This window comes from Pleurodeles waltl, chromosome 3_1 (assembly GCF_031143425.1).
Source record: "Pleurodeles waltl isolate 20211129_DDA chromosome 3_1, aPleWal1.hap1.20221129, whole genome shotgun sequence".
Lineage (NCBI taxonomy): Eukaryota > Metazoa > Chordata > Amphibia > Caudata > Salamandridae > Pleurodeles > Pleurodeles waltl.
Genome location: NC_090440.1, coordinates 1,645,212,977 through 1,645,239,023, shown reverse-complemented (window position 1 = coordinate 1,645,239,023; position 26,047 = coordinate 1,645,212,977). Strand labels below are relative to the sequence as shown.

Sequence of the window (26,047 nt, the reverse complement as noted above, 5' to 3'; positions counted from 1 at the left end):
ATTGTTTATGCCACGCCGGAAAATCGAACGCACACCCTGTTTTTCCTCTGTGGTTTCCGTGTGTGTTATTTCTGATGCAAACCAGGTACTTTGTGAAACCAAGAGACAACTGTTGATTTCTAAGATTTAAGACTCTTTTTAATCTTGCAAAAGTGATATCTCAACTTGTGCTTATTGAATCTTTATCGTTTTGACCTTAATTTAACCAGATAAATATCCTCTATTTTTCTAAACCTGTGTGGTGCATTTTTGTGGTGTTTTCACTGTGTTACTGTATGATTTATTGCACAAATATTTTACACATTGCCTTCTAAGTTAAGCCTGATTGCTCAGTGTCAAACTACCAGAGGGTGGGCACAGGATAATTTGGATTGTGTGTGACAAGGTAATTGGAGGAATGCTTGCAATAAGTCTAACCACTGGCAACTGCTTATGATAGAATTCCAATCTATTGTTATTTTGCCCAAAAAGCCACGTGCAAATCAGCCTTGGTCTTGCCCTGCTACGAACAGTCCAGCCTGAACTCCCAAGCCAGGTCCTCTCTGACCTGGAACACCAGCAACCCAAGATTAGTTTTGCACTGATTGGGGCTCTTTGGTTTACACCCCAATGACTGATTGGGTTTGTATTTGATGGACCATAAAAACTTTTTCAGTGAATTTCGGAGCTATTTTTATGAAGCACTTTATTTACTTGTGATGAACCCACTGGGCGCTGGACATGGCCTTCAGCAATGTGCAGTGCAAGTCAGCCACAGGGCGTGGCCTTCAGTCTTCTGCCAGATACTGGGCCAAACCCGCAACAGGAGGCCAACCCCTACAGTACACACCCCAGCCCTGCAACAAATGTGCCATGGAGGGTAAACTCCCAGGCCAGGCTACACAAAGTTCAGCAAAACCCCTACTCTAACCCTGTGTAGAAGGGATTGGCCAGCGTCTGACCTACGGCTGTGCACAGCCGGGGTTGCTTTGCAGGACAAGGTTGTTTTTATTTTTTTGTTAGCTCTCAGAAAATCCATTCTTTTAGGGAGCTTCATTTTTATATTTTAATTTTTGTTTTTCCGAACTTTGGTGGTAATCAGCCACTTCTAACCATGTATTTCTTTGCTTTATTGATGACGTTTTCAATAATGTTCCACTATCATCTCATCTCAATTCTAGGATTTTTCTTCCTATACCGCATGTTAATTTTGCACTCTATATAAAAAAAGTGCGAAGATGCCCTGATGTAGATTTTCGTCCTCTGCTTTCTGCAGCATCTCGTTTGGCACATTCAGGGGTGTGTCAGATTTATGGCGTCCTGCTCCTTTTCTCTTCTGGAAGAACTTCCCAAACTCCTTCTCATGCTTCAACTTGGTGACGTGTGGTAGGCGTGTGGCTTCTCGCACCCCCTGCTGAATGTTTGGTCACATCTCTTGCAGATTGCCCAGAGTGCCTTAGGCCTCTTCTCCCCTGACAAAAGGGGTGAAAATCTTCAAAACAACAGAGTTCTTCTTCACCTCTCCACTCTCCCTTGTGCACTGGATTTTCTCCTCCTCTGGAACAGCAGATGGTAGTCCAAATATTTCTGCTTCAGCTGGATGAGCCATAGTTGTTTGCAATGGAGCTGCTACACTTTATAAACTATACTTAAAAAAATTACGTACACTATATTTACCCCACCCAAATTTGGCTGATGGCACTTTACATTTAAGAGGAGGTTTCTATGGAGTAAAATTGTACGTTTTAATCTTTATTGTCCCCGAAGCGTGTTGATAGTCCAGATCCTAGATTTCAAGGCTGCGGACTCTAGGCACACAAAATGGTGCCCATATTTTGTGACCTCTGTACTGAGCTAGTGGACCATGAAAAGGAATCCAAGGCAGGGCCAGTGGTATCACAGTCCATAGCCTCCTTACAGAGGCTTCGGGCTGTGGATGCCATTTTGTGCGTGCTGAGTCCAGGGCTTTGAAAAATTGTCTCTGGACTGCAGGACACAAACATTTTAAAAAAATACTGTCAAGCGTCCTTTGGGGGTTGCCAGCTGAGCATGACTGACAAGCTGTCAAGGAATATTTTTTTCTCCTACGCTGCTCCGCCAATGTACGCAAGAGACATTCAGGAGAAAATGTTAGTGAAACCACCAGATACATTTAAGTGAGGCCCTTAGTTTTCAAGGGATAAATGGAAGAAATAGACTCAGCATGGTGATGGAGAAAAATAATGAATGAGAAGGGAGAGAAAACAAAGAGGGTAAGGCAAAGGAACAGAGAAGAAGGTTGGTTAAATGAAAGGGAAAGAATGAATGGGATACGAAAAGAGAGGGAGGTGAAGGAAGAAGTAATTATCAGACAGTGAGCATAAAGACAAATTAAGAAAAAAACATGAAAGCAGGCAGATGTAAGGAAGATGAAGCAAAAGAAATTCAAAAGGTGAACTAAAAAAGGAGATATGCTAGCAAGTAAAAAAGAAAATGATGCATAGAATCAGAAAATGAACTTAGGGGGAAGGAAGAAATATGAGAAAAATGTAAAAGATGAATGACAGACAAAAAAAGAAATTGGAGAGAAAAGGAAAATGAAAAATGAAGTGAAGAATAAGAAACAACAAAGGAAGGGCATATAGCAGTAAATAAGAAGTAAAGACAGAACAAAAGTCATGGAAAGCGAAAAACAGAGCTGGAAAGGATGGGGAAGAGTGAAAACAAGTGTGAGAGTTTAACAAGAATAAAAGAAAGCAGGAAGCAGACAGTGAAAGATGGAGAGAGACTGAGCTATTCAGTGTAAAGTGGATGAAGAACTGAGAGGATGAACAGAGTAGGATGAGTGAGGCGATGGGATGGAGAAAGGAAGAAGACTGAGTGATGTCAGGCACAAGTGAAACACATAATAAAACGAGGCAGGTATGAGTGAAGAAGAGGGGCCAGGTGAAAAGAAAATTGGGAAAGAGCTAGGATTCAAATAGTATGAAATAAAAGGTCAGTGATAGAGGAAGATGGAAAAGATAAATGAGTGAGTTACATATGAGGGAAGTTGGAAGATGGAGGGTTCACAGAATGAGCAGTAGACAGAAACAGAAACACTGAGAATAGAAGATTAGAGAGGGATGAAAACATGGAAGTAAGAGTAGCAATGAGCCACGATTATGAGGGATAGATCAAGATGGGAAAGAAAAGTTATACATATAATTACTAGTCAGAAACAGAGATACCAAAAGGTAGTCTGCACTGAGTAAATGTGAATGAATTCACGACATCCAGGTGAGAAGAATATGGAGATGAGAATGACAGAGGTGGAGGAGGGAGAGACAGAGGTAAATGCGTGACAGGGAGACAGGAGCTAGACAGTGAAAGCGGTACAGTTGGTGGTAAGACGAAAACCAGGAGAAATAAAGTTGATACATGAAAATGTAAAGGTGCAAATTAAATGTAAGAGAAACAGACGCAAGAGTAATACTAGCAGAAAGGAGGCGAGAGAATGACGGGTAGGGTATGAGGGAAGATGTGGACGATGTAAGTGACAGAACAAAAAATGAAGAGAACATGGGTAGAGATGTGAAAATGAGGGGTATATTTGAAGGTGAAACAAGGAGAGAGGAGAAAAGGACAGAGAGGGGAAAGAGAACTGGTAAAGATAGTGTCAGATCCCGTTCAGGGGCCACAGGGGAACAGGTACTCCTGGCCCACTATAACGGTGTTTGGGTTCATTTGTCCCAGGTGCCCAGGGGCGAGTCCTACTATGTCTCTCCAAAGAGGGCCAAGTATAGCTTTTCGGCCATTCACTGTCAGTGTAGCATGGGTGAGCAGTCAAAGGCTTCACAAGAAGGTAGTGTGGAGGGTGGAGACTTAGAATTCAGAAAGTCAAACAAGAGACACAATACGTTCCAGTATATAACTAAGTTTATGCTTATCTGGAAAGGTATGGGGTATCGTTCGCTTTGCTGCAAGAAACACACTTGTGGGGTGATTGTATACGGTACCTACGAAGACGTTGGAGGGGCCAGTTGTACACCACCTCCTTTTCTGGTTACGCGCAAGGGACTTTGATATGGGTTGCTCCGGGGGTCCCTTTTAGGCTTACTTGAACTTTCAATGATAAGGAAGGCAGATATACACTGATTGAAGGCACGCTTGGCGCCCACCCGCTGAGTATGGGAAATGTATATGCTCCGAATGGGGATGACGGGGAGTTCTTTGGGGCGATGCTGGAGCAACTACACCTTTCCACAGACACAGGGATCCTAATGGCAGGGGATTTTAACTATGTTTTGAATGCTGAGTTAGACAGAAACCCACCACGCCTGGGCACAAAGCCAAGGGCAACAGCGGCCCTGAGGATGTTGCATGATGGTCTTGGGCTTATAGACCTCCGGAGGAGTCGGAACCCAACGGCCTAGGACTATTCCTGTTACTCTCCGACAGCTGATACATATAGCCGCTTAGATTACGTATTTACACAAGCATCAGAAGAACAAAATATTTCTGGGGTCCACTATCTGGGGAGGTACCTGTCCGACCACTCGCCACTGCTGGTCACGTACTCCCATTATGCTCCACCCCCTCCGATACCACTGTGGCGCCTGTATGCATCAGCGCTTAAGGTTCCGGTCTTTGGAGACCAGATTAAACAAGGACTGATAAATTACTTTAGAGACAACTGGGGATCTATTAGGGAGAGGAGCCTGGAATAGGATGCAATGAAAGTAGTAGTAAGAGGAATTTGTATATCAGCGTCAAAAGGTTTAAGGCACAATCTGGAAAAACAACTGACCCTACAAGAAAGCAAATTAGAGGACTTCGAAAAATCTCTATTGATAGGGAGCATAGAAAAATCTGAGTGGAATACCCAATGTCAGAAGGTAGGAGAGTTATGGGATCGGCTGGACAAGCAAACCTGATCGGTCCGTTGAGGTCGGTGGTACCGGGAGGGGGACAAGTCGGGACGCCTGCTGGTGCGCATTATCAGGTCTGAACACCAACCCCAGCCAATCCTAGAAATGCGAGATGAACAGGGAAAACTAGTACACACACAACAGGCTATTAATAAGATATTTGTGACACACCTACAGAGGGTATACACAGACGATCAGGGAGTGGGAGTGGATCATGGGCTGCGCAATTACATGTGAATGGTCCCGCTTCCGAGACTGACCCCGGAGGCTAGCGAGCCCCTGGGGACACTGATCGGCCGGTTGGAACTCTTGGAAGCCATAGGAGCTTTAAAATTGGCAAAATCTCCTGGACCGAATTTTATCATAATTTCACTGAAATTGTGGTAGATAGGCTTCTTGAAGTCTATAAAGAGGCTTTGGAGAGAGAGGACCTGAAAAGATCCATGAAAGAGGCCCTCACATTGGTGATACCAAAGCCAGACAAGGATCCTGCCGAACCGGGTGCCTACAGACCATTTCAATGTTGAACGTAGATCTTAAGGTGCTTAGTCATGTACTAGCGACAAGGTTGCTGCCTCTTCTCCCACAGCTGGTTAATGACGACCAGTCGGGATTCATTCTATGCAGGAATACTTTGCGTAATATTCGCCAACTGACTCATGTGATCCACTCCCTACAGGGGGAGGATGAAGATTACGCCCAGGCGTTTTTGGATATAAAGCAGGCATTTGATACCGTTAGCTGGAGGTACGTCTGGGAGGTGTTGTATGCCTTGGGCCTGGAACCACAATACATTCAATGGGTAAAACTTCTCTAAAAGACCCCACAGGCCAGGGTGCGTACAGGCCCCACAGTCTCGGCGTCAACTGAGCTTCAGCGGGGTATCCGTCAGGGCTGCCCTTTATCGCCCCTGATCTTTGCTCTAGCGATAGAACCGCTGGCCTGTAGACTTTGACAGGAACTCCAGGGTTGTGAGATTCAGGTGGGAGCACTGGAACACATCATTTCCCTCCATACAGACAAAGCATTAATCTTTATGCGGAAGTAGTCCAGAGGTTGCTGACAGAACTTGAGCCATTCGCAATAGCCTCTGGCCTCAGAGTGAATAAAACAAAATCTTTCCTATTCCCCTTGGGTGGATTGGTTGACACCACGGAGCAACAGCTCCCTTGGGTAGAGTTACCTGGGGTAACGGTTGGAATACGATACCTGGGAATATATATCACTTTGGATGAAGCCTCCCACTATGAAAAGAATACGGGTAGAGTGATAGGCGGCTTGCAGAGATCCATCCAGTTCTGGAACACTCTGAGATTATCCATGATGGGCAAGATTGCCCTTATAAAAATGGTGGTGCTGCTGAGATGTCTGTACATTATGCAGGGCACTTTCTATGAGATACCACAGAAGATGTTCCGCAAACTGGATTCCCTCTTGGTGAACCTACTTTGGAACGGGCGAAGGAGCAGGGTGAGTCTTGACACACTGCGAAGAGAAGGAAGGCGAGGGTGTATTTAATTACCAGACCTAGAGTTATACTATCTAGCGGCTCAGCTGCAACACACGGTGAGTTGGTTTGACTCGGACCAGAACTCGGGGTGATCCCTCTTACACACAACAGACACTAGGCAATCACTGGGACTGTTACTGAGGGGAGGAGAGACGCTTCCGACCACCTGCCCCTAATTGATAAGCCTAATGGTGAGTCTATGGGTGAGACCCATACAAACGGTTCTGCAGAAGCACCATTACGCCCCCTATTTATGGATCCTACTCTCTTTTACACGGATCTAGCACTCAATGTCAATAGAACGCTGACAACAGGGAGGGTGTTTGACGGTAGCTGATTTGTAATCGAATGGGTGGTTTATATCCCTTCAAGGCGCTATGGAAACTGTTGCGCTAGGTAGGGGACAGATCCTTCAATATGAAAGATTGCAGCCAAGGCAGGAGGGCGTAAAGTAGTGACACACTTATACCGAGCATTCCATTCGGATAGACTGGTTAAACAGTTAAAAATAGAGCAAAAGGGGGAGATGGTGGGGGCGAACCGCTCTCCCCGAGGATTGGTCCCAAATCCACGAGGAAGTTCTGAGGGTAATTTTTCACACATGCTGTGGTCGTGCCAAGAGTTACGTACGTTTTTGAGGGCTGTCACAGATCAGATTAGGGACACCACAAGATGGGACATTCCTCTGACTGTCAGTGGCTGTCTCCTGGGTTTGCTGCCCCGAGATCCAAAGCGTAGACTTAGCAGGACATTTGCAGTACTAGGCCTTACCGTGGCTAAAAGAAGAATTCTAATTCACTGGATGAGTAATCAGATCCCGAGGAACGCTTGCTGGGGGACTTGAGAGGGGGCAGGGGTGGAAGAAATACATATGAGACAAACAAGTAGAGATGCAAAAATACCAGAATTGCTGCTGGCATTGGGACTCATGATACAAGAGTTGTCAGGAGCTGTGCAGGGGGGGTGATCAGGGTTGGCCCCCACACAGTCCCAAAGAGGGGATAAAGAATGAGCAAAGGGCATTGGAATATAACCCATAGAGTAATCCACAATATAGGTCGATATCCAACTTGGGGGACATACAAGAAATACGTTGTTGGAATTGAATGGCATTATGAGGTGTAGATATTCTTTTTACGGGCCCAGGCATGGTAGGTGGGAGATTGGGATGGGGGAGGGGGAAAGTGTAGAGACAGCGGGGTTAACTTTTTTGAATGTTTAATGCCCCTACTTTGCATATACAGAACTGCAACAAAGGAAAAACAGAGGTAAGAATGTTGTACTGTGATGCTGTTCCGTAATGATGATTGAGTAGTAATATTGATCACAGAGTCTGCATGATCGTTGTTTAATTCATGATGTACCTGAGTGGAGACATACTAATTAACAGAAATAAAAAAAATACGTTCCAGTATGTTGTCTTTTAGTGAGAAGAAAGTACTTTAACATCACCACAGAACAGAACACTACACAATTAGATTAGTGTTAGTACTACAAGGTTAGGCAATCTTATCCATGTGCTCTCAACAAAGCATTACACTCTCTATGGTGTCCTCTGGCCCAATCTTCGGTTTCCCCAAGGTCTGTGGTGACTTTCCAGCAATTAGAATTCAGGCAAGATTAGGCACAGGGCTAGTTCATTAAGTGATTCATACTGCAGGGTTATCTTTGTGTGTTTGAAATACAATCCTTCAGTTTTTGGAGGCACGGCCTCGTGTTACTTGCTCAGCAGAAACACAGTGTACACTGCTTGGTGCGAACTTCAGGTGACAGTGTTCCCTCTATTGTCACATGACCAAGGTGGTGGGTTTGCCCTACTATTTCTCACATCATTGCATGTATCAGCATGTCAGGCCAGACTGACGGGTGTTCACTGATAATGGTGGCCTCTGGACAGGGGCAGATCTCCTGCTTCAGTGGCTCCTTGGGGTTTGGAGTTTATATTTATTTGTTTTTACACGGTTCACCACTAGAACCATGCTCTGAGAGGCTGGACATCCTTTGTGACTCATGTTGGTCCTGGCAATGCTCCCTCTTTATAATTGGCTTTGTCTTGGTGCTCCTCACACTGGGAACGCAGCGGGCTAATTCTCCTGGACAATATCACCTCCTGCAGAGCCAGACAATATATTTCTGAGCAGTCCTGCATGCTCTAGGCGGACAAATAGCTTTTCCAGTAGGTTACACAAGCTTCAGGTGATGCTCCCATCACCTCTGCAAGCCTGGCTGTCATGCAGATACCAGGCCCGGTCTTACAGCAGTTCTTTGAATACTCTGTGGAGCACTCCCTTCCTTGGTCAAAAAGAATATCTTGGAACTGGACCGAAGTGAGGTGGTTTGGATACCACTTTATGCTCCAGACATGGGAAGTGGATCCACTGTTTATGGCCTTGCAAACCCATCTGGAGTGGTTCTCTTTCAAATGTAGTTTTGCGGTTGTTTTGCACACAGCCTTTGTGCAAGGTGTTATCTCCCACAGTGAACAGCAATGATGCTGGAGTCAAGCAGAAGTAACCGAAACATGGACATAATTAAGTGTGAAGATTATGCATCTGACTTACCTGAAGTAGAAATCAGGGACTCACAAAAAACCAGGTGCTGCACAAACACCTTCCCCAACTTTAACAGAGCCTGCTGACTCAACCCCTCTCCTCTATCATCCATCAAATGGCAGTGCTCAGGACATCTATTCAACAATCCCTTTCTAAAACGTCCTCATAGAATTTGTAGGGTAGCCCTGTCTCCATCCTCCCTCACTTTAGTGTTTGGGTCTCTGCCATCCAGCCCAAGGAATGCCAGCAGTACACTTCAAATGTCTGTGGAAGCTGTATCCCTCTTCTTCATCTGGAGCTATAGTAAACTATGGGCCACAAAAAATTGATTTCACTGTTCCCAGCAACTTACTCACTTTACACATATTCTCGCTGTCTCGTATGGGCCACACATGCATACAGAATGTCAGGCCATGGGTCTGAGCGCCACAATGAAGCAGTAGTTTTACCTGCGTGGGAGTGGAAAGTCACACTGCTCTCAGACACAGCAAAAAGTCAGTACACTTCCACAACTGCTTCAGGTCAACAACCCTTTTTGTCTATTTGGCTATATACGATTTTAGTCTGTCCTGTCGTTGCTTTAAGCCACATCAAATACAGGTTGTCCACAGAGGCAACGTGGAAGTCCACAAGACTACATTTGATGTACAAGCGAGTATCACGGTAATCTGTAACTGAAGGATGAATCTGCTGCTGCCTCTAAGATCTGTGAAACAGAGCTACTGTCCAACATTTGTTAGTCATAGCATGCAGGCAAAACTGTCACCCAAGTCAACTGTGTGCAGCTCTGCTGGAACACCAAATATCCCACTCTGCGCTGAAAGGCTGCTTTGCACATTCTGCTTCATGTTATTGCAAATAACCCATAATGCTTGATGTACACTTGGGCTTTCAAACATCATCCACCTATAATGAAAGTGCTATGGAATATATTGGCAGCACCCTCCATACTGTATAATTGTATCTAAATCATATCCGCACCAGCTCTCAGAAGTAAACTGTCATTGTTACAGTTCTTAGAGTTTGTTAAGTACTCACAAGTAGAAAGTGTTCGCCAACAGCGTTAGAAAGTGCTGGACATATCTGAACGAACGTTCTTGGTCATTCCTTTGGGGGATACCCCAAAGACTGTTTCTTGCAAATTCACAGACATGGAGATAGAAAGTTACCTAAACTGCTTCAGCCTCAGCTCTAAATCGATTCAGCACCTGGCACTCACAGTTTCGGCGACAAGTGAACCAAGGCGCATGCAGGTATATATTCTTATGGCACAGATTTGGGGATGATCATCTGGGAATTGCATTCGGGTGTCCTGGACTACATGGTGAACAGTGAACTTTTGACCAAGAGGTACTTTAATCAACGACCTACAGGCGGCACCTCACAAACGAGCAAGAGGAGGGCACTGCGCATGACAAAGAAGAAAACACGGTTTTTGAATCAAGGGGTGAGGATAAGGATGATGACATTTTAGTCTTTCCTTAGTAAATGTATTAGATTTGCATTGGCACATCCCGTACAAAATGGCCACTTTAACACTGTTATTTTAAGGACACATTTTTTAAACGTTTCTGTGAGGTAAGCGCCACAAACAGTGTGCAGTAGACTACAACTGTGAAAAACAACTGCACCAAAACTGGTTTTCAGTATGCTTTAATAACACTCTGACTCCTGACCATGCTGATTTAAAACTCTTAATTGCTTTTCCTTTTATGTTAACTGCATTTCTGAAACTCCGGCAGATGGTGTCAAACGGGAGGCAGGGAAAAATGTACGAACACCACTGGTCGGAAGCACAGGGAGGATTGGTGAGTCTACTTCAACGCACCTTGCAAGATGGTCTTCCTACAGTTTTACTACACTACTGATCAGATGGCTTGCCAAACACTACACACTCTGGAGATGCGGATGTAAAGAGGGATCTAATTAATGACATGCCCCTAGTTTGCACCAAAAAGTGTAGCATTCGCAGTGCTAGTTTACAACCCCAGGACTAGATAGTGGGACTTGCAAAGCATAAAAATCGATATCTGTTCAACTGCTTCCTCTGAATTCCAATGCATTATGCAACACATTTGAATTAAATGTTACCTTTATATATATTGCTGCATCAGTTCCATAACCTTCTAAAGAGTAAAGTTTAAGGTCCCCTTGAAAGTATCGTGCATATAAACGTGATATCGGGAGGCCATAACCAAAACCAGCCTAAGGTAAAGAAAAATAATTATTTGTTGATTAAACATGTACATGAAATTTGAAACATCATTTGCATAAGACGATAGAAAAGAACACCAATATAATGTTAATGAGGTGTATACGACGGCACGTTCTTTGACGCAGGGTAATTATTTTAAACATTTTCAAAAATTTGGTAATTTTCATGAATAGTACCAAATTACAAACTCAGAAATAAGCAGAGCTATCTGTGACTGCTAACTTCTAACTATGCATTAGCCACAAAAATCACATCAATAATTTTAAGAAGAGTGTCCCTGAACGGCAAACACGGAGAAACAAATGACTTTTAATTATGTCACTCGATTTCACCGAGTTATGTATCTGACAATGTTTGGATTAAAGAGAGACCTCTTGCCTAATCATTTAAAACTACCAATGGGGGATATAGCTTACTGACAGAGTTGCCGAGCCTGGACACTTGAAGACCTAAGTTCTGACCACAGCTTTTCCACTGCACTGAACAAATTTGATTCTTGGAAAATCGTTTGCAGTAGGCCTCAAAGTTACAGATGTGTAACTACACCAACTGTACTGTTCAACTTTCAGAATTGATCCAATTACTATTTAGCAGATGTTTAGGTCTGCACGACAGACAAACATTTAGTCGTCTATTAGTGAAGACCTATTGTGGACAATACCTGGTTGGTGTTCTTGTCAATCTCATTTGCCTGTTTCTTATTCAGTGGCTTTCTGTTCTATTTTTCCTTCCCTGGAGCATAGCCTCTTTACTGTTCTCTTGACTGGAATTCTTCTATTGTTCTCATCCAGGAAAATACTTTTTTTTCTTTTAGCACTCCATGGGAATGCATGTGTTTTCTTGCCATCTATCTGCCTTATGTGCTGCTTAAGTCCCTCAGACTATTCGAATGTGTGCTCCATGTTGCTCCCTCCTCACCCTCACCAAGCTCGCCCATTGCTTCTCCCACCCCACCCCTCCCTGACATTGTTTGCTTCTTTTTCCTATATAATCTCTCTTCCCGCCACCTCAAGTTCTACCGTTACTCCCCAGACACTCATTCCCTATTTCTACCCCATGAATTAACTTAAATGTATAGATTTTTTGGCGGGTCTGGAAGATGCAAATTGTTTTCGGGATGCTATTATTTACAAAACGCAATTTTATGTATGTTTAAATTTTTTTTTTAATTCACTACTCAAAGTCTGACGTCCACCATCTTGGAACTGTAAAAAAAAAATGGAAGCTGTGTCAAGCTGCACTGCAGAAGCACGAGTGGTGATGCATTTGCACAGATATGTTGTCATCACATTGGGGAGCTGTAGCATTATGATGCATGTGTGAGTCCTACAAATGCAAATATGTCATTGCACTTATTTATTTATTTTTATGATGCTGCAAAGCATTGTCAAAACCAGTAGGTCTGCAATGACAACCAAAATATGAAAACTATTAGCTGTGACAATCTTTGTTTAGTGTTGGGAACGGGTCATTGCAGGGTGCACACATATAGCAGTGCTTACTAGACAACATATTGTTTGTTTTCAGACCGAATTTGCTGATATTCCCATCCACATTAGTTAGAATTATTGTTTTTCACTAGCTCTCTGTTGAGGCCCATATACGTAATTGTATACTGTTCTTTTTCAGGCCAAGTTGGGGTTACTAGTCATGATAAGATGTAAACAAGCATCCGCAAAGCCATCTGATCTGACTTTAATGTGCTAATGCAGTGGTTCCCAACCTGTGGTCCGGGGACCCCAGGGGGTCTGCAAAGTCTCTTCAGGGGGTCCACGACTGCTTAGAAAATTAAATAATATTAAAAGATTAGGTCCCCAGCCTTCAGTAATGACTCAGTGGGGGCGGGTCCCCAGACCCTAATAATGATTCAACGGGGGTCCCTGGGTTCCAGTTATGATAAAGTGGGGGTCCACAGAAGTCAAAAGGTTGTAAACCACTGTGCTAATGTATGCCAACACAGGAATACAAAAATGTTGCTTGCCTGCGTTAGCATGTTAGATCATTAAAGCCCCGTATATAAAAAAAAACTGAACTAAACACAAACTGCACTGGGAAGGAAAGTGTGTTGAAAATACTGGATAACAGTGTCTCTGTGTTTGTGCATTTCTATTAGGGCTGTTTGTATGGTTGCGGGAGGATGTGTAGTTGTGATAATACATGTAGTGTGTTTATGCATATGTAATGTGAACCTTGCTATTGAGTATTGAAGTGTGGCATCTGTATTTTTTCTGTATTTTCAAAATGATGTGGTGTCTACTTTTGTGACCCTCGCTTTGAACTTCATCCCCAATGGGAAAGTTGATCTCTGAAGTTTACAACCTATGAAAAAACAGACTAGCATTTTCTGTGATTAGGGAAGAACGTTCGTTTATGGCTCCCCGACCCTGCACTGTCAGGAAAAGTAATTGCATTATTGGGAGTGGTGTTACTTATGTATCACAATAACTTGCACAACAAGTTTGCACACAATAGTTATTCCTAATAACAAGTTTTATTATAAAATGCTGTGAATGGCTTGATAAATCATGTTTCTTCCCGTTGACTTATGTCCCCGAGGACGGTCGAGACACACTAACACACATGGAGTTGACTTTGCACTGTGACTCCATTAACTGCTTGGGAGTACAGGTATATTATGAACCAAATGACCTCTTGGAGGGGAACTTAGGTAAGGCAGTGACTGCTGCTCCCTTACTTTTTGGAACAAGCTACCCTTACCCCCCTGGGGCAGAAAAGCCATCGCCAAGATGCTGGTCCTACAACGTCCTTTATGCTTTTTTACAGCCCTTCCGTTGATTATTCGCCAAACCTTTTTTATGGATCTAGGAGGCGTGCTGACAGCTTTGATCTGGGTTGAGGGTAGGCGACAGGGAGCCACATATAGGTTTTTTGCTCCATTGGATGAGAAGGGCTTGGACGCCCTTGATTATGAACATTATTATGCCGCAGCACAATTACAATTGCCAATGTGATGGCTTACAGGAATGCTGGCCCTTGAAGACGCAGGTATACAAGAAAATTTGTGGTTAGACCATTATTGCATAGGCTTTTAGATGCAGCACCTCGCAGTGCCATGGAGAGTGTGCTATTAAAGACGGTGCTGTACTTATGGAAACATTACGCAAACATGAGGTGGCGTGGTATGCCCTATGCCCCCAGTCTTCCTATTAAGACCATACCAGAATGGGCAGGCCACGATTGGAGCCCAAGTGAAACTTCACGGCTGGTGAACACTGGCACTTGGGAGGGACTTTATAGACAAACAGTGGGCCCGATATTTGCAATCAGTTAAGCTAGTGATGAGTAATGTGCGATTACACCTCATACAGTTTTACTACCTACACCATGCATATTTTATCCCGCAAAGACTCCACAAGATGTTCCTGGGAGCTACTAGAATCTGTACGAGATGCAAGTCAGATGACACCGACTATTTTCATATGGTGTGGACTTGCTCGATGATACACCCCTTTTGGGAATGGGTGCTGGCCACAATATCGGAGGCGACAGGTAGCTCACTTCCACCTGAGCCACTCAGGTGTCTACTTGATACTGGCCAGATTACTAAAAAGAATAAAGTCCTGTTGCGATTCCGGAATCCAGCACTGATACTGACTAAACGTTGTATGTCTATGGCTTGGAAGTCGGGTACGGCACCTCTGCTTTTGTGCTGGAAGACAGATGTGCATCGATGGACATTAGCAGAACTCATGGTCCATAAGCATCTGCGTATGGGGGCAGACGGCCCGACCCACTAAGGAACTGGGGCGCCTATCTGGATAGGATAGAGGCAAACACAAGCAACCAACCACCTTGAATACATACTGTCTCTCTCTACCAGGCGCTGTGTACCAGAGACCCTACTTCATGACCATTACAGAAGGCTGACCAGATACTCTGGAGTAAAGATTCACCGGAAGCAGTACTCTAGGGATGATAAACGGCAAGCTTTATAAGGGACCCTTTACTCTGGGGTGTTATACCCCTATGAGACAGCAAAATTGTGAACTACACCACAACTGTACATGCACAGACACAAGGGGGGAGGAGGATTGTGATAGGTTGTTATATTTATTGTCTTAGTATTTTTTTGTGTAGTTTTTTCTCTTTACTGCTGCTTACAACTGCTTTTTGTAGTGAATATATTGTATGAGCTCCTGTTGTATGAAGAGACAAATGAGTTAGGAAGCAAATATTGGTGCGGCTGAATCACAATGAATACTCTGTTTGACTTCTACTGGACCGCACGTGTGGTCTTTGTTGAGAATGGGAGGGTTGACCCCGGCCTACAGGTATCCAGTGGCCATAGGCCGACAGTTAATTGTGTGAAGTAAGACTTCCTTCTTCAGATATGTCAAGATCCCACTGTCTGACAAATTTGATCCCTTTGTGAATTGTACCACGTTAATATAAAATGCAATAACGATATTTAAAAAAAGCGAATGGTGGCAAAAGCTCCAGTAAACACTGGCATTGTAAAGCCAGACCTCAAAAAATCAAACAAGTGAAACAGAAGTGATGTGAAGTGTCCTTGGCCTAGAATAGGATGCACACACAGTATTGTGCATTTGTGCACTCCATCTGTATTGCCATTACACATCTAAATACAGGAACGCTCAAAGTGTCTGGAACTTCACTGATCACCAGGATTGAACACTTTTACATTTCAGGCACATGAAATAGTGTGTTCAGCAAGTAATCTGTGTTTCTAATTGTAATTGTTATGTAGGTTTTATCTTGCAGTGTCACATGTCGGCATTGGTTCATGCACTGCACATTCTGAAGCAAAACTGTGTAGATGTAATGGTTAGTACCTTATTGTTGTGCAGCAGAACCACTAATAATGAAATACTAGAAATATGTTAAACTCCAGTATTTCAAGTGCAAGAATCGGTAACTCGAGACCAATCTCACCTCTCCCATTTAACTTCAAGATCTCCTCGAAACGTACAACCTGCTGCATGACTGAACATGAGGTTTCCGACCAGGATGGGGCCACAGAAACACATTCCTCTTTAATGGAAAAGACCAAGTTATGAGCAGGCCCGTGGAATTCAGCTGGATATCTGTTTGAAATCAGGGTCCCACAAAGTTCATCAGTCACCCCTGATATCCAATATGTATAGGCGTCCTTTGGTCTGAATCAGTGACACTTGTCAACATATATTCCAGCTGTATGCTGCGGACTCTCACAATTTTCCTCCATCTAGATACTGTCCGACCAAAACAATTTCCATACCTGTATAGAACACACAGTTTCTTGGATGAGGGAAAGCTTCCTGTGCCTTAATGGAGACAAAACGGAAATCCTTACTGTCAATAATGGACCAGACTTAAACCTTCACATGGTTGGTGACAATAGGCCAACCTCCAACTCCAAGAAAAAAAATAAAAAATCCTGGGAATCATATTCAATCACGATATGTTCTTTGACCCTCAATTACATTCAGTTGTGAAAACCTGCACCTTCAAACTAATGATCCTCAGGAAAAGAATCAATTACCTACTTCCCTCTCACCTCACAGAACTAATCTGAGCGCTAATTCAAGATTGTACAACTGCAATGGCGTCTATGCAGGTCTAAAGCAATGTCCAATCCAAAACTGTATACAAAATAAAGAGGCCAGAATTTGTCTCAACCTCATTAAGTTTGAATTCACCTCAAGTACCACTATGTCTCTGCATTAGCTCCTGTACAAACACAATCAATTTCTAGATTCCATGCATTGTTTGCAAGGTACTAAATAAAATAGGACATAAATAACTTCACACTCCGACATCTCTTTCCCAACCTACTAAAATCTAAGATCAGCCACAGCAACTACGATCATCTAACACATGAGCAAAATACTCTCACTTCTGGTTTCTGAAACCAGGAAAAGTATCTGCAATTTAGTAGTATCTGCAAAGTTCTTAAAACCAGCCTTTTCAGAGGAGTCTGCAACACACCTCCTACTGCCTAATCAAGCCTACGACAATATAATCCCTTACGCCTTTAATTCATCCTTGGCGTCAGAGCTACCCTATTTATAGTGTATGATCAACCAAGTTATTCCTTTGCTGTTCATCCTTTCTGTGCTTGTGAGCACCTTCCTTAGTGTTGTCCCTTTCAATGCCTCTCTATTCTCTTAATGCTCTCTTCTTTATAATGTTCTAAAGTGGCTATCTGGCAACATGTGAGTGCTCTATAAAACTCCTTAACTATATACACAACAAATAATTCTAAGCACAGCTTTGAAATGGACTCCCTGCCAGGAATAAAGATAAAAAAAAAAAATTGGTTTAACTTGAATAATGAAAACAAGAAAGCAAGCTGCTACAGACTGTTACTGGCACTTGTGGAGACCGGGGCCCTCATTGTGGGTGTGGCGGTCATAAGACAGGTCCTTCTGACCGCCCTATTATGACCGCTGGCACCACCAGATTGCCGCCTGTCGACAGCCTGGCGGTCTCGGCGGTCGCAATCCGACAGGGCAGCGCTGGGATTACGAGTCCCCTTTCCGCCAGCCTTCGCATGGCGGTCTCACCGCCACGCAAAGGCTGGTGGAACGGGGGTGTCGGTGGCCCCATGGGGAGTGGGGAACTTGGCATGGGCAGTCCAGGGGCCCCCATGGACAGCCCCGATGCACATTTCACTGCCCGAATTACGGGCAGTGAAATGCGCGATGGGTGCTGTTGCACCCGACGCACAACAATATTGGCGCCGGCTCGATTACGAGCCGACGTAAATGTTGTGGTGAGTTTTCCACTGGGCCAGCGGGCGGAAACGCTGTTTTTTGCCCGCTGACCTAGCGGAAAACTCCTAACAGGATGGGCGGTCTTTTGCCTGCAGCGGCTATGGTGGTCCTGTGAAAGTACAGCCGAAGTCGTAATGAGGCCCCGGGTCTTTAGTGGTTGGGGCACTACAGGGTGGGCCACTGTCAAGAAGGTCACACTACCAACTTCAAGGTACAATAAAAGGATTCCTGTGGCTAACTTTATTGCCTGTTTGCTGTAATTTGTTAGTGGGTTTGAAGGAGAATGAAAATGTCACTTACCCAGTGTACATCTGTTCGTGGCATCAGTCGCAGTAGATTCGCATGTTCTGCAATAGCTCGCCATCTGGTGTTGGGCCGGAGTGTTACAAGTTGTTTTTCTTCGAAGAAGTCTTTCGAGTCACGGGACCGAGTGACTCCTCCTTTTGTCTCCATTGCGCATGGGCGTCGACTCCATCTTCGATTGTTTTTCCCCGCAGAGGGTGAGGTAGGAGTTGAATTGTAGTAATAGTGCCCATGCAATGGAGTGACTAAGTATGCACCTATTTAAGGTTGAGATGATACATATATAAATAATTGAAGGTAACTTCCAAACTGCTACAGGCTCCCGGGGAGGCGGGTGGGCACATGCGAATCTACTGCGACTGATGCCACGAACAGATGTACACTGGGTAAGTGACATTTTCAGTTCGATGGCATCTGTCGCTGTAGATACGCATGTTCTGCATAGACTAGTAAGCAGTTATCTCCCCAAAAGCGGTGGATCAGCCTGTAGGAGTGGAAGTAGTTTGAAATAATGTTCTTAATACGGCTTGACCTACTGTGGCTTGTTGTGCGGATAACACGTCTACACAGTAGTGCTTGGTGAATGTGTGAGGCGTAGACCATGTGGCTGCCTTACATATTTCTTGCATTGGGATGTTTCCTAGAAAGGCCATGGTAGCACCTTTCTTTCTGGTTGAGTGTGCCCTTGGTGTAATGGGCAGCTGTCGTTTAGCTTTAAGGTAGCAGATTTGGATGCATTTAACTATCAATCTGGCTATACCTTGTTTTGATATTGGGTTTCCTGCATGAGGTTTTTGAAATGCAATAAATAGTTGTTTAGTCTTTCTGATGTTTTTTGTTCTGTCAATGTAATACATCAATGCTCTTTTGACATCTAATGTATGTAGTGCCCTTTCAGCTACGGTATCTGGCTGTGGAAAGAACACTGGAAGTTCCACTGTTTGATTTAGATGGAACGGTGAAATAACCTTTGGCAAAAATTTAGGATTGGTCCTTAGGACGATCTTATTCTTGTGTAGTTGTATAAAAGGTTCCTGTATTGTAAACGCCTGAATCTCGCTTACTCTTCTTAGGGAAGTAATGGCGATGAGAAATGCCACCTTCCAGGTTAGGAACTGTATGTCGCAGGAGTGCATGGGTTCAAAAGGTGGACCCATAAGTCTAATTAGGACAACATTTAGGTTCCATGAAGGAACAGGTGGTGTTCTTGGTGGTATAATTCTCCTAAGGCCCTCCATGAATGCTTTAATGACTGGTATCTTATATAGGGAAGTTGAATAGGTAGTCTGCAGGTATGCAGATATTGCTGCAAGGTGTATTTTAATGGAAGAGAAAGCCAGGTTAGATTTTTGTAAGTGAAGCAAGTAACCCACTACATGTTCTGGAGTTGTGTGTAATGGTTGTATTTGATTAATATGGCAGTAGCAAACAAACCTCTTCCATTTACTTGCATAGCAGTGCCTGGTGGATGGCCTTCTGGCTTGTTTTATGACTTCCATACATTCTTGGGTAAGTTGTAAGTGCCCGAATTCTAGGATTTCAGGAGCCAGATTGCTAGATTCAGCGACGCTGGATCTGGGTGTCTGATCTTTTGGTTGTGCTGTGTCAACAGATCTGGCCTGTTGGGCAATTTGATGCAGGGTACTACTGATAGGTCTAGTAGCGTTGTGTACCAGGGTTGCCTTGCCCAAGTTGGTGCTATCAATATGAGTTTGAGTTTGCTTTGACTGAGTTTGTTTACCAGGTAAGGAAGGAGAGGGAGAGGAGGAAAAGCGTAAGCAAATATCCCTGACCAGTTCATCCATAGGGCATTGCCTTGGGATTGTTCGTGTGGGTATCTGGATGCGAAGTTTTGGCATTTTGCGTTCTCCCTTGTCGCAAACAAGTCTATCTGAGGTGTTCCCCAGAGTTTGAAATAAGTGTTCAGAATTTGGGGGTGAATTTCCCATTCGTGGACCTGTTGGTGATCTCGAGAGAGATTGTCTGCGAGTTGATTTTGGATCCCTGGTATAAATTGTGCTATTAGGCGAATTTGGTTGTGAATTGCCCAACGCCAAATCTTTTGTGCTAGCAGGCTTAACTGCGTGGAGTGCGTCCCCCCCTGCTTGTTTAGATAATACATTGTTGTCATGTTGTCTGTTTTGACGAGAATGTATTTGTGAACTATTATTGGTTGGAAAGCTTTTAGTGCTTGAAAAACTGCTAGAAGTTCTAGGTGATTTATATGCAGTTTTGTTTGATGTACGTTCCATTGTCCTTGTATGCTGTGTTGATCGAGGTGTGCTCCCCACCCTGTCATGGAAGCATCTGTTGTTATTACGTATTGTGGCACTGGGTCTTGGAAAGGCCGCCCTTTGTTTAAATTTATGTTGTTCCACCATAGAAGCGAGAGGTAAGTTTGGCGGTCTATTAACACCAGATCTAGAAGGTGACCCTGTGCTTGTGACCATTGTGATGCTAGGCACTGTTGTAAGGGCCTCATGTGCAGTCTTGCGTTTGGGACAATGGCTATGCATGAAGACATCATGCCTAGGAGTTGTAGTACCATCTTTGCGTGTATCCTTTGTGTTGGATACATGCGTTGTATGATGGTGTTGAAATTTCGAATTCTTTGTGGACTTGGAGTGGCTACTCCTTTTGATGTGTCTATTATGGCTCCCAGGTATTGTTGTACCTTGCGCGGCAGAATTTTGGATTTTGTGAAATTGACGGTGAACCCTAGTTTGAAGAGGGTTTGTATGATATGGTTTGTGTGATTTGAGCACTGTATTAACGAATGGGCCTTGATTAGCCAGTCGTCTAGATATGGGAACACATGTATTTGCTGCCTTCTTATGTGTGCAGCGACTACCGCTAGGCATTTGGTAAAGACTCTTGGTGCGGTTGTTAATCCGAAAGGCAGTACCTTGAATTGGTAATGTATTCCTTTGAATACAAACCTTAGGTATTTCCTGTGCGATGGGTGTATTGGTATATGGAAATAAGCATCCTTGAGGTCTAAAGTTGCCATGTAGTCGTGTAGTTTTAGCAATGGCAATACTTCTTGTAGTGTGACCATGTGAAAGTGGTCTGATTTGATGAAAGTGTTCACTACTCTGAGGTCTAGGATTGGTCTCAGCGTTTTGTCCTTCTTTGGTATCAGAAAGTACAGTGAGTAAACTCCTGTGTTTATTTGTGTGTTTGGCACTAATTCGATTGCATTCTTTTGCAATAGTGCCTGCACTTCTATCTCCAGGAGATTGGAATGGTGTGTTGTCAAATTTTGTGCTTTTGGTGGTATGTTTGGAGGGAATTGTCGAAATTCTATGCAATAACCATGTTGGATAATTGCTAGAACCCAAGTGTCTGTAGTGATTTCCTCCCATGCTTTGTAATAATGACTTATTCTTCCCCCCACTGGTGTTGTGTGGAGGGGGTGAGTGACATGTGAGTCACTGTTTAGTAGTAGGGGTTTTGGGGCTCTGAAATCTTCCTCTATTTCTAGGGAATTGCCCTCCTCTATATTGTCCCCGAAAACCTCCTCTATACTGTCCCTGGTAACTGGACGGTGTTGCTTGTGAGGTGCTGGCTTGTGTGCTTTGACCCCGAAACCCCCCTCGAAAGGGCGTTTTACGGAATGTGCTGTAATTCCCTCTGCTCTGCGGGGAGTAGAGTGCGCCCATGGCTTTGGCAGTGTCCGTATCTTTTTTGAGTTTCTCAATCGCTGTGTCCACTTCTGGACCGAACAGTTCTTTTTCATTAAAAGGCATATTGAGAACTGCTTGTTGAATCTCTGGTTTAAATCCAGACGTTCGGAGCCATGCATGCCTTCTGATAGTTACAGATGTATTAATTGTCCGTGCAGCTGTATCTGCAGCGTCCATGGAGGAGCGGATCTGGTTGTTGGAAATGGTCTGTCCCTCCTCAACCACTTGTTTTGCCCTATTTTGTAAGTCCTTGGGCAGATGTTCAATGAGATGTTGCATCTCGTCCCAGTGGGCTCTGTCATAGCGCGCAAGTAGTGCCTGGGAGTTCGCGATGCGCCACTGGTTTGCAGCTTGTGCTGCGACTCTTTTACCAGCTGCATCGAACTTGCGGCTTTCTTTATCTGGGGGTGGTGCATCTCCAGATGTGTGGGAATTGGCCCTTTTCCTAGCTGCTCCTACAACGACAGAGTCTGGTGGCAGCTGTGTAGTGATGAAAACCGGGTCTGTAGGAGGCGCCTTATACTTTTTTTCCACCCTTGGTGTGATTGCCCTACTTTTGACCGGCTCCTTAAAGATTTCTTTCGCGTGCCGGAGCATACCAGGGAGCATAGGCAGGCTTTGGTATGAGCTGTGGGTGGAGGAGAGTGTGTTGAATAAAAAATCATCCTCGACCTGTTCTGAGTGGAGGCTTACGTTGTGAAATTGTGCTGCTCTAGCCACCACTTGAGAATACGCGGTGCTGTCTTCTGGTGGAGATGGCTTCGTAGGGTATGCCTCCGGACTGTTATCTGACACTGGGGCGTCGTATAGGTCCCATGCGTCTTGATCTTGGTCACCCTGGCTCATGGTGGTGTGAGCTGGGGAATGTGAAGGAGTCTGTGCTGGTGAGACGTTAATCACACAGGAGAGGGTGGTGGGGTAACTCTTTTCACCACTTTTGGTTGTGGTGTCTGTTCAGTCTGGAACTCCAACCTTCTCTTTCTCCTAATGGGGGGAAGGGTGCTTATTTTTCCTGTCCCCTGCTTTATGAAGATACGCTTTTGCGTATGGTCCACATCAGTTGCTTGTAGCTCTTCCTCAAACCTATGCTTTTGCATCTGGGAGGTTAGCGAGTGCTCTTCTGTATAAGAGCCTGAAACTGGGTCGCTTGCAGTTTGTTTCGGCATCGAAACCCTGTCTGCGTGTTTTTTCGGCTCCGAGGTGACTTTTTTCTTTTTCGGGGCCGAAACCTCTCGGCGTCGATCTTCTTCGGTGCCGCTGTCTCGGCGTCGAGCCGTGTCCACACTGGTATCTCGGTGTCGAGGCTTGTCTCCAGCACTTTCTCGGTCCCGAGAAGGCTGCGTGCCGGTGTCTCGACCGGAGTCGGACGACCTCGGCGCTGTTTGGGCCTTTTTCGGTGCCGACGGTCGGTCACCGAATTTATGGGTGGAGCCATGGCCGGATGGCAGTGGCGTCCCCTGGGCCTTGTAAATGTTTTTCTGTGTGGTTTTCGACGTCTTACTCACGGTTTGTGTATCGTCGAATCCTTCGGAGTCCGATTCTTGGATCGAGAAGGTACCTTCCTCTTCCTGCTCCTCGAACTCTCGGTGGGCTGTCGGCGCGGACGCCATCTGAAGTCTTCTGGCTCGACGGTCTCGGAGTGTCTTTCGGGACCGGAACGCACGACAGGCCTCACAGGTGTCTTCACTGTGCTCAGGTGACAGGCACAGGTTACAGACCAAGTGTTGGTCTGTATAGGGGTATTTATTGTGGCATTTGGGGCAGAAACGGAACGGGGTCCGTTCCATCGGCGTTCTTCAGCACGCGGTCGGGCCGACCAGGCCCCGACGGGGGATCGAAAAAACTACCCCGAAGGGCACCGGAGCTCTTCGATCTTCGATGCGGTGTGGAATCTAAGTACGCCGATCCCGAACGCAACAATACCGACGAAAATCTTCCGAAATTAGCTAATTTTCCGTTCCGAAACTCGGAGCGACAGGAACACGTCCGAACCCGATGGCGGAAAAAAAACAATCGAAGATGGAGTCGACGCCCATGCGCAATGGAGACAAAAGGAGGAGTCACTCGGTCCCGTGACTCGAAAGACTTCTTCGAAGAAAAACAACTTGTAACACTCCGGCCCAACACCAGATGGCGAGCTATTGCAGAACATGCGTATCTACAGCGACAGATGCCATCGAACATTTAGTTTTGTACCCGTTTTAGCATTCTATAACAGTTATTGTGTCACCCCTGCCCTTCATTTCCTCTTAAGTGGGTTTAAGCTACCATCCTGTGTTAAAGGAATCCCTGTAAAATCAGTTAACCTCCTTTTTAGTCGAGCATAGCAGCGTGCAAGTGCTGCTTTTCCGACGTGTTGGTATGTATCTGGGCTTTTCACAACGCTCACATCACGCCCATCACTGCTACTCGTTCATGGGCTTGCCCTTCAAAAGTCCTTTGATGACATTGGTAAATGCCTTACGTTTATCTCTCCTTGGGTCGGTTTTGTTACCGCCTTGGCCATCGCCCCTTTATATGGCTAATTGCACTTTTGCTGATAAGTCTGACTGTAAGCGAACTTCTTTTTCCTTTTGTGTGCCTCTTCACGCTGGTGCTCATGGTGGCCGTGGCGCTGTGAATCGGCTCGCTTATGTGAAACTGTTTTACTTTTAATTTTCCATTTTTGTGGAAAGAAAAGTCCGGTTACGAGTTTACAACGCTAATAGCTCTAACTCAAGCAAATGCGAGACCCGTTGCCTTGCAAATGCTTGTTTATTTCGTGATCTGTGCAGCAGTAAGAGACTTACCATATTGCATACTGCAGATGATTTTTGCATGCTTTTCAAATCATGTATAGTGAATCAGATTTTTTTTTTTACTTATAGTTACTGTGATGACATATGAATACTGACCAGGTTATGTAATACTGAGATTGTTTTGATGGGAACACCCATGAAAGCCATCCTGTGTGCTCTTTGTTTTCTTTTCTCTTCTGCTTATTTTTTCCGAGGGAATAATGTCTGTTGACTGTTAGTGATTATAGGTTGAACTGTGGCTTAAGAAGGAGCCAGGCTGACATCCAAAGCCTAAAACCACCGTCTTTTGTGTACTCACAGCACTCCCTTCCATAGGATGTGTGGTCAAAAATAGGAGCCATAGCGGCTTCTAGGGCAAGTTGCGTTCAGTGCTCTCTCATCTCATTGGTTGAACTTTGGGACTTTCAAAATAATTTGCTTCAGCTACTAAAGCAACACTCTTCAGTGTATTTCTAAGGGTATTTGACTGGTCTAATAATGTACAATGACCTGAGGACTTCCTGCTCAACAAAAGGGAATGATTCAAGGGCATGAATCTGTGAACAATCCAATGCTGAAGAAAGGATTCGTTTTGCTACAGCCAAGATGACATTGGATCCTAAGAGGTGGTAGGGGTAAGGGTTAGAAGGAACTGATGGAGAACGCTATCCTGGAGAGAGTATCAACGCTGATCAGTGAAGGACTGACTGGTCAAAGTGCCTGAGAAGCCAGTCTTAACGGAAGGACTCTGCATGCTATCCCTACCAATCTCTTTTTATAGAGGAGGAAGAACCTTACACCCCGGGGAGAAATGGATACCTAGCTTTGAAGGCTCCATATGCCTTGTCATAATAAGAACAATGTTGGGGCCTGGAGGAATGTCAAATATAGCAATTTTAGACTAAGTATGTGAAAATAAAAAAATGGACACTGCAGACACAAATTTATTAAGGCAGAAAAACTGCCCACAGATAGGGAACCTCTTGCCTTCTCACTCCTGCAGGTTTATCTATGCTCTCCGTTAGTGGCCAAGATGTGCTTTCTATGGCACCACAAAGCAAGAGCAACACAAGGGCCAGGTGCACTACTGGCTCCCTCAGCTTGTGGGTGAGGTTCATAACAAGAATTTGCAGAACCTAAACCTGCTTAAGGAAAAACAAGAGAGGACCTCTATGCTTTAAGACAAGAATCTCTGTAGCTTGTTTAATGTAGTGCTTCATAATTCATTTTTTGTCATTTATTTCTTCTTTACATTTTTTAATACTTAATTTACATTTTTATGCAGTGTTTCAGAACATGAAAAAGTACAATTATGCAATACGAGTTAACAACAAACAACCCACAGCCCTTCATAAAGTCTAATATTATTAAATTATCTATATTTTGTATAAAAAAGCAA

At 44.4% G+C, this 26,047-nt stretch overlaps 1 protein-coding gene across 3 annotated transcripts in view; it reads right to left on the bottom strand.

The window, feature by feature from the left end:
- Window positions 1–26,047, bottom strand: part of PDK1 (pyruvate dehydrogenase kinase 1) — a 163,164-nt gene that overhangs the window by 15,170 nt on the left and 121,947 nt on the right. For 2 of the 3 annotated variants that reach the window (XM_069225344.1, XM_069225343.1), the window contains exon 10: window positions 11,022–11,135. The exons of the other annotated variant lie outside the window; for it this stretch is intronic. In XM_069225344.1, coding sequence (XP_069081445.1) covers window positions 11,022–11,135 — 114 coding nt within the window. The remainder of the gene's footprint in view (window positions 1–11,021; window positions 11,136–26,047) is intronic. 3 annotated transcript variants of the gene reach the window in all.